This window comes from Jatropha curcas, chromosome 1 (genome assembly GCF_041381405.1).
Source record: "Jatropha curcas cultivar XTBG-Jc1 chromosome 1, XTBG_Jcur_1.0, whole genome shotgun sequence".
Lineage (NCBI taxonomy): Eukaryota > Viridiplantae > Streptophyta > Magnoliopsida > Malpighiales > Euphorbiaceae > Jatropha > Jatropha curcas.
Window position 1 is genome coordinate 1964657 of NC_143151.1, and position 9192 is coordinate 1973848.

Here is a 9192-nt window from a genome sequence, read left to right on the forward strand (position 1 = left end):
AGAAAAGGAAAGAATTTCTAATCTCTCTGCCAGACAGCAGATTCCAGAAATATTTTTGCACTCTTCCTTGAGTCTTATTTCTCCTTAAAATCCAGAAAAGGATTTCTTTCCTTGTCATTCTTTCTTTCATTTTTCTCACTCTAAAAACGAAAAATCTGACATAAAATGAATCATACAAGGTGAAAACCTATGCTGTAAGATTAGTGAAAAGTGAGGTGAAAATCATTTTCAAGTAGCTTAACCAACAATGGCAGAAGGAAACTATAAAATCGCACCAGTTCAAAATCAGAACCATGAAAGAGTTGTATCCTAAGGCGACCTATTTCTGATTATATTTCAACATTTTGGCTAAGACACTTCACTCTGTTACATATTTACCACCTAAACCTGTACTTTCAGAAATTAGTAACCAATGTTACAGCAAAAAACAAAATGAAAAAGTAAGGCAGAAACTTGTGTGACGCTAACATACCCCATCTCTTTCTTTTGCTGGGGGTCTCTCTCTGTAATTTTTCGTTTTCGAGAAGCCTAAACGAGCTAGCCGATCATTTGTAAAGTGTCATAATCCTTTATTCACAGCCATGGGTCCATTCTGTTTGTGCAGCATCCCTTTGTTCTGTAGAAACAATGCAACTGGAGCAGGAAGATTCCTCATCAATAATCTCTGTTTTCCTTTTATTCTGTCAACCACAATCTCTACTAATCCATCAATTTCTGATTCATACTGCTCATAAACAAAGAATGCCGTAAAGGCAAAGACCAGAGCTGCATTTGATTCCAAGAAGATCAAACCGAAGAACAATAAATTGATAATAGATAAATTTGATATTGTACAAAAAATTTTTGCTTACCTACACCTACCAACACTGTCAAAGATTGCAACAGAATCAACTTGAGAAAATAGAGAGAGAATGCAACCTGTAATGATTATCAGAATAATTTAATAAGAGATTCCATGAGAAAAGTCGTCATACATGAAACTCCAATCCTATACAATTTTTACACAACTCTCATGTGAGCTTATGATCATTCAAGACAGCTATCTATAAATATAAACAATGCAAGGCAAATTAACATAGTGTTCAGAAAACAATCCACAAGCTCAAAATAAATCCACAAAGAAATCATTTCATTTGCAAGGCAAATTAACGTAGTGTTCAGAATAAAATCCACATGTTCAAAATAAATCCACAAAGAAATCATTTCATTTGCAAATGAATTTCATTAAAAAAAATATTTCTAAATGAATTTTCGTTTTTAGGTCAACATAAAGTTCATTCTAGTTTTGTAACTTTACTATTAAGTAGTTAGAATTCATTAGTTTTAGTAGCTTGAATTCCTTTGAAGTTTAGAATTTGTTTTCCATCTCTGTTAATTTGGTTGGATCTGGTCAACCAGTTCCAGAGAATTAATAATTTCGAAATCCAAATGAAATTCTATTTATATGAAATGTGAAAATTTGGATTCATAAATGAATTCAATAAAATTTTAGAAAAGTTGTCTTTACCAAACAAGTTTTTAGCATTAAAAAGAAAAAAAGTTCACTAGTGACAAGAAGTTCCTATGCATGTTATATAGGTTAAAGAACATATTTTTACAATGAAACTGTCCAATATACTAAAAAACAGGAGAGCTACATAGCCATATTTGGTTTAATCAAAAGAGTAAAAATAAAGCAAAAAGTTACTTCAGTGGAAGGTCACTTTACTATTCCCACTTGTAATTCCTAGATCAAGTGATTACTAGAATTTAATGGTTAGAGAAATAATAAATGCTCGAGCCATCTAGGTTCATGCATGAGCATACAAGCAATTGAAGGGCAAGGAATTAAGAAAATCAGTGAACTCAATACTGTAAAAGAATTATTTATTGTCACAATCCGTACCTTGATGAAGTTATTCCAATCCTCTCCTTGAGCCAATAATCTTATCCTCTTAACCCCTCTATTCCACAGATATGCTATGGATGTGATTGAATCTTTTACCACTGCTTCTGAAATTTCAAACCAAGACAAGGATATCCTCTGAATGGCAAAACTGGATCTGTTGCAATCAGCAAACATCATGTAAATTTCAACGCTATGAATTACTGAGAAAAGAGTGAGATTTCAACATGATAGTCTAGGCAGCAACTTAAAAGGACTTAACACATCATGCACATGATCATCAACACCAAATGAAAAACAAATATTCAAGGCATCTTAATGGCTACCCTGTTTCTATTGCACTATTTTCTTCAATTTTTTAAGGAAAAAAATGAACTAGGTCCACTTTTCTGGTTTTAAAAGAGCAAAGAAAAAAGAAAGAAAGAAAGAAAGTGTGTGTAAGACAATAAGTTTCATCTTTCAAAACATTCTTCCGAAATAACACTCTTCAAAAAAAAAAAAAATTCCAATAATAATCTCCAGATTGGAAAATATATATATGGAAATGTATATTTCTCATTCTATTCTTGGTTCAATGGAAAAAAGTTTTTAAACACAGATAAAAAGCACCATGAGGGTACAATTTTTTTGCCTTCTTTACCCCTTATAATAATCATTCTGTTATAAAATACAAATTCAATTTTTAACACAAGCTTCAACTACCTTTTTTGCCTTCTTACCCGTTATGCAATCATTCTGTTATAAAATACAAATTCAATTTTTAACACAAGCTTCAACTAATTCTTCATACTTCTTTTTTTCATAATACGATTAAAAAATATCTAATCTATGTTGCATGGAAACAGAAACGTAGAGGTGCAGAAACAGACATGGAGAAATGGTATTTTTAAAAATATAGGAAACGGAAATGTCCGAGAAACACTAAATATAAAAATAATATGGTTATATTTATAAATATAAAAAAATAAATTATTATAAACCATTAAATATATTCGACAACAAGCAAAGTCCAATCAACATTTACTCACATCCAAAAAGTTACAAGTTTAATACTCACAAAAAATACATGTTTTATGAATTTATAATTATGTATTTATTTTAATTAGAGAAATGAGTTTATGAGAGTTTCTAGTTTACGGAAATGTATTTCCGAGAGGGGAAACATGTTTCCAAATTGTCCTATTTACAGAAACAGCCCTGAAATGTTTCCCAGGAGTTTCTGAACGTTTCCATCTAGGAAACATTTTCGAAACATGGAAACAACAGCCAAAGAAAGTTCACAGTACTAATTCACATTAATGCTAAATGCTTCTGCCTTAACCTTTCTTACCAGACTGATAGCTAAAAGTTTTGGACTTAAAACCAAAAATTATAGTTTCTTTGGATGCCTTTTGTCTTACAAAGATATTTCACATGTTATTGAATTGTTGATTGTATGTTTGCATAAGATTATTATTGTGCTTTCTGCCTTCAAAAAGGTGGGGCAACGAATGAACCTAGGTAGATCAAATGTCAATTGGGTAAAAGCCTGTTTTTGTATATTTATGGTCATTTTCAAACAAAAGCAAAATCATTTAATATTAAGTAAGCTCTGCTGATTTAAATTCCAACTAACTCATGAGCAAGCTTGTAAATAAATTCATTGTAAACACACTTCTGCAATGGTTTCGCCAGATTATACATTATCCAGTATTAGTTGGAATCTAAAACACTAACACTTGCCTCTGTAAAAAAAAGCTCATTTTTTTCACCATGCAAACAATAATTTATGGAAATTAAGTAATTCTACTCTACAAATGCAAGTTCTTTGAAAGTTTTTAACACCTATATTTAAGTTTAGCTTGATAGATGTGGGCTTGTATCAAACCGAGCACAACATATTTCAAAAAATTCTCAAGCTTCATAAATTCTTTATCAGACAGGAATCAAAGGGTAAAAATATGCTTTACTCAAGGCATTTGCTTCCATAAGAGAGTAAAAAGGTAGAGCAAATTCTTCTAGGAGCAAAAACCATTTTATGATGAACTTGTAGGAAAATTATACTTTGTTTGCATGGATATAACTTGATCAAAGCGGATATTTGAAACAAAGGATTCATGTAGCGGACCCCAACTAGTTTGGAACTAAGACTTGGTAGTTGTTGTAGCAAAATTATTTCTAGAAATGAAAATATGGTTATGTCCTTTGCTTTCGCAACTAGGACATTTACTTTTCCCTTTTTAACCACTTGGAGAGGGGCACTAACATCAATAATAGTAGAAATAGAGGTTCACTACATGGTAACTTAAAGGTACAGAACAGGCAAAAGACTGTTGGAGTTTATACTTGGATGGAATCAAAATGGTTTTGCCATAGTGATTTCTAAGAACTATAAAAATCATAAAGATTAAAGTTTATGTTCTAAGATGGACTTCTCTTTTTTTCCTTTTTGAGGCTGACAACTTTTCAACAGTTCTGGAAATTAACATGCCACAGACCCCATTAATACTCAATCTCAAGTTGAAATAAGCATAAATAATACTTACATCATTGATGATAGAATGCCATAACCATAAAGGATGGTAGAGACTAACAGCAGAAGCTTGGCAGCAGACGAGGCAAAAGTTCTTCCAGAAAGGAAAAACCAGTAAAACAGCATAGCAAATATAAGGAAATACGTAAATGTTTTCTTCTCATTTCTCCATAGCAAAATGTCCGCAACTGCAACGAGAAAGTTTAACCCATTACATTAACAATTAATAACACACACATCATAATGAAAAGCCCCTTTAGTTATTGATTTTATGATGCATTACAAGATTGAACTGATTCTGAATGGTAGAATTCCAGTCACTAAAACAGGTGGAAAATAGTGGGTATTAGGCTGAGCATAGTCCAAGCCAAATGGGTTATCTATAGCTATGGCAATGATAGGCATGCCCATTACAATGAAGTCTAGCATGTCTAAAATTAAGTTCAGGTAAAATCAGCATATTTCAATACAGATGGAGATTTAGACCATTAAATCTAGCAATCTAAGCACAAATCAATAAGTCCTTGACTCTAAATGCTGCTTCATAATTTAATGGCTAGAAGCATGAAAGCACTTATAAATGGGATTAAAGGAATCATTTCACAACCAATTTTAGAAAAATATAACAATAAATTTCCCACCTTTCCCGCCACCTAGCAGCTTATCAGCCTTTGATTGTTCTTCAAGATTATATCTCATGAAAGATGGGTCCTCGACCAAATTTGAGTATGATTGAATGGTCAATGCAATACCATCCTGCATGTTTAACAATCAACACAAAACAGATGTGGAAGGTCTCAGAAAATTATTTGGAAATTCCAGGATAATAACATATGAATCAATTGCCTTGTCAAGTCCACCAACAAGAAAAAGTTACAATCAGATAGCAAGATGAAGCCATTTATAATCTATATATATTCAGCAGGTCAAAACAACGCAAATAAAATCAACACTCAATCATAACCTCAAGAACGTCCATAAATGCATTAGAGGCTTAAGAATTCAAAAGAAAACAATTGACTAAAAAACAAATAAATACGTCCAAGGAAAACATTTAATGGCTTGACAAATAAATTACAGAAAAAAAAGGTGTGATCATGAAAGACCACAGAGTTAAGCAAAACTTACATCAAGAGAGACAACTGGTAAGTATCCAATACGTCTTTGAGCTGAAGTGCAACTAAAAGTCCTAGTGTGTGAAGCTAGACGAAAGAAGTAAGCTGAGAGTTCATGGTTATATTTTTGTAAACCCAACTTTGGATGTGTCCATTTGACAAACAAAAGAATATACCAGACCATCCTGGCAGGAAGTTTTATTAATGGTCTGCAATTGAAGTAAATAGAAAAATCAGACTGAAACAGCAGTTCTAGAAAATATCACCCATTTTAATAAGCAAAGAAAAACCACTCCACTCTCCATTGAGATGTGCGACAAGGGTTAATTTGGCACATTATTTATTAGTATATTACTACGTAACAAGTCTAAAAAATAGCTTGAATTGACTAAGAACTTTTCCATTTCATACTTACTTTAGACCTTTATTGTATTAATATTTTTATCTCTCCTGCCTTTTTCTTGCCTTTTTGTAATACATGATACAGAAATCAAGGAAAAGTTTTACAGTTTTTTTTCTCCTCTGAAGCCTAAAAATTCAGGATGGTTACTTTACCTTTGATACCCCAGGCCTTCTAATAATATTGATACAAATTCCCAAAACTTCATGGGCTCAAGATTAGTGATGAAAAATGCCTGCAATGGATCACAGACAAGATAATACCTTCCTTGTGCATGACTGCAATCAAAACATAGAAAGGACTACTCAAAATGATGGATTACCTTTCCGGCCACAGCGATCATCCGAGAATCTAAAGCTTCGGCTGCACAGATGTGCGCATGAGCAACATTCTCCACATAAGTAAAGTCAGACATATTTTCACCACTTCCTATAATAATCTGAAATGGAAACTTTTTTACTTTAAAAAAAGATTAAATAATGAAAGTTGATGATCATACAACTGGCGGATGTCTACAACTGCCTAAAGTCTGAAATCAAAGGAGAAAAGATCAAAACTAAGAAAAGACCAAACCTATCTCTTCAAGATATACAATCCCGATATCAGAGAAGTTATAGCAAAAGCAAGAAGAGAATATTTAAAGAGTTTTTTTCAAAAAAAAAAAAAAAAAAAAAAAAAAGCTTGATAACAAGTTTAGAACCAACACCTTAAACAAATTAACGCAGAAGATCATTTACACATATAGCTCTCAAACCTTTGCAAAACCAGATTTTGCTAAATTGATCAAGAAAGGCACAAGCAGTGTGTCCCCAGGGCCAAAGACATTGCTGGGACGAAGTGCACATGTCAAGAGGCCATCAATGTTGTTAGCAAACAGGATTAATGCTTCTGCCTGAGCCTTAAAGTCACTCAGCATATCCTGAAACTGTATCATGACACTAGTTACGAGCTATGCTAAGCCAAAAGACAAGCATACAATCTACTAGGAAACAGTAATATACGAAAAGTTTCAAGCACTGAACATACTCTCCAATGGCATAGTAAGGACTCATCTCCACAGCTTATATCACGTGAACCGTCAACAATTACATCTGCAGAACTGTTATATATAAGCTTTCGAACTTTGCATTGTCGGCAAGCATTGATGACATTTTTAGCACCTGAGAAAGTAAATAATCATTACTTACAACATTTAGTATGAAAAATCCATTGCATTGGTAATCACAAATCACTAACCTTGAACAACAATTTTGTAGCAATAATGGAAATCGTAATTCCATAAATCAGAAGCCTCCGTATAAAATACAACTGATGAACCTTCAATAGCTGCAAAGGCATATATTGTGCAATGTTAATTTCTCAACATCAATATTCATACTAGAACCATGAACCAGTTGAGCAAAGAAGGCAGTGAAAGTGATAGATAAAGAAGAGAAAAGCCAGAATACATCAGGGACTTATGCACAAGCACATATTCCATGAAAGAGAGAAAGAAGGGAGGCTAAAACCTCACCTCTTTCACCAAAGATGAATAAGTTCATATCACCATGATGAAAAAACAATACATAACTTATAAGGAACAAGAAACGTATTTTTTGTCTATAGCTAAAACGACCACCATTTCAGCTAATATACTTAAAAAGCCCAAGCAAGCATTTGATGTTTTTCCGTATATTTTTTACTCTGGAAAAAAAAAAAATCCATGAACTATGCTGGAGTTCTCACCTCAGTTTTCACATTGCAAAAATGAAAGTAACACAGGATTCATTTTATTTTATAAATTCACTGTAGAATACAAAGTATGACACTTTTTAATATTTTAATAAAGAAAAAAGAGGACACCATACGTTTTTCTTGTAGTTTCTTCCTCTCCAAATGATTAAAAACTAATCACTTGCTCAAGAGTTAAACCAAAAGTTCAGGCCTTAAAACTGATACCAAGAGTTATATTAATGAAATAGTTTAAATCCCAATCACTTCAATCTAAATACAAGTGACAAGTGAACAATCTCTTGAACAGATGTACTTATAACTTATCTACTGAGGAAATATGAAACCAAAAAAGCCAACAAAAAAAATGAGTTAAATTTTCAAATTTTGCCTCAGCAAGAAATCTAACCAATAAAAGAAGCCAAAATTCTAAAAATAATTAATCCAGGATTTTAATTTATTCTCTTTTTTTTTTCCAGGCCCTAATAAGAATGGAGAACCAAGTCACATCATAATTCCCAAAACACCAATTCGATAATTTAAAATGTCAAGCAGCAGAAATAAAATAAAATAAAATATTACCAATCCAGTTACAACCTTAGTTCTCTTCACTTGCAAATCAAACTTGATCTAACTACTTCACCAGGCTCATTACAGTTAAATAATTCATATCCTCTCATTTTCTTTTCTCAGTTCTCAGCAACCAACAAAGACCCATACCAAAAAAATGAAAAGAGAACTCAATGAGTGCGTATCCATACATTACCTTTGACGATGACAGAGACATCGAGAACATCAACGTGGTGGTAAGAAGCACGGCCAGAAGAGATGGCATCGTTAAGACAAGAGTCGGCAGAGTCAGTGGAGTCGAGTTGCAAAGACTGAGCAGAATCGGCTACTCGGACGATCCAGTTACCGAGTTTAAGAAGCTTGAAGACAATCGATCTTCCTAGAAACCCTCGCCCTCCAAGAACCGTGCAGGTTCTAGGGTTTAAATCCCCAAATGGAACCTCGATCGCCATAAACACAGAGAAAGAGAGATTAAAAACAAAAACTGAAAAATGAAATCAAATAGAAATGAGAAATTCTGGTTCTGATCAGTGTATTTGTATAAAAGGAAGGGATTTGGCGCGGAAAGTATGTACAGAGACGTTTTGTTCTTTTCTAATTGGTCACTGTAGTTGTTGATGTGGTAGATGGGCCCCATACAATCGGCTTTTCTTTTCCTTTTTTGTTTTTTAATTTTTCTTATGGAATTTTTCCTTTTCCCCTTCTGGTTTTGGGTTTATTAATTTTTGATTTAGGGTTTTCATTTTCTTCTAATCCCAAATTTCAAACCACTCATTTTGCAAGTAAATTTTCTCTAAAGGATGGAGTCCAATGCCATTGATGCATCCGCCTATTGATTATTATTTGATAATAGTTAAAAACAAACAAATAAATAATTTAATTTAATTTATGTTTTTTTTAAATGGTTGAAACTTTTTTCTCTTTGTAAAAATATGAGATAAACAAATTTATAAAATTAATTATTATTATTATATCCTAATAAATAAAAAATTTAATAAAT

At 32.5% G+C, this 9192-nt stretch overlaps 1 protein-coding gene across 1 annotated transcript; it reads right to left on the reverse strand.

The window, feature by feature from the left end:
- Window positions 1-173: 173 nt before the first annotated feature.
- Window positions 174-8938, reverse strand: LOC105628414 (3-beta hydroxysteroid dehydrogenase/isomerase family protein). Its single transcript, XM_012209821.4, has 12 exons — window positions 8389-8938; window positions 7149-7238; window positions 6939-7072; window positions 6667-6837; window positions 6235-6351; window positions 6068-6147; window positions 5526-5721; window positions 5039-5153; window positions 4411-4585; window positions 1886-2042; window positions 852-918; window positions 174-765 (listed from the first exon to the last, which is right to left on the reverse strand). Exons 1-12 carry the CDS (start codon window positions 8642-8644, stop codon window positions 560-562), a joined length of 1764 nt encoding a protein of 587 aa, XP_012065211.1. The 5' UTR covers window positions 8645-8938; the 3' UTR covers window positions 174-559.
- Window positions 8939-9192: the final 254 nt, after the last annotated feature.

Excerpts from the sequence above, each read along its gene's own strand:
- LOC105628414 (XM_012209821.4), bottom strand. The coding sequence starts at position 8,644 with ATGGCGATCGAGGTTCCATTTGGGGATTTAAACCCTAGAACCTGCACG. Across the intron at positions 7,239-8,388 it reads TGTCTCTGTCATCGTCAAAG|CTATTGAAGGTTCATCAGTT; the intron begins GTAATGTATGGA and ends ATGCCTTTGCAG. Across the intron at positions 2,043-4,410 it reads GGCATTCTATCATCAATGAT|ATCCAGTTTTGCCATTCAGA; the intron begins GTAAGTATTATT and ends TGATTGCAACAG.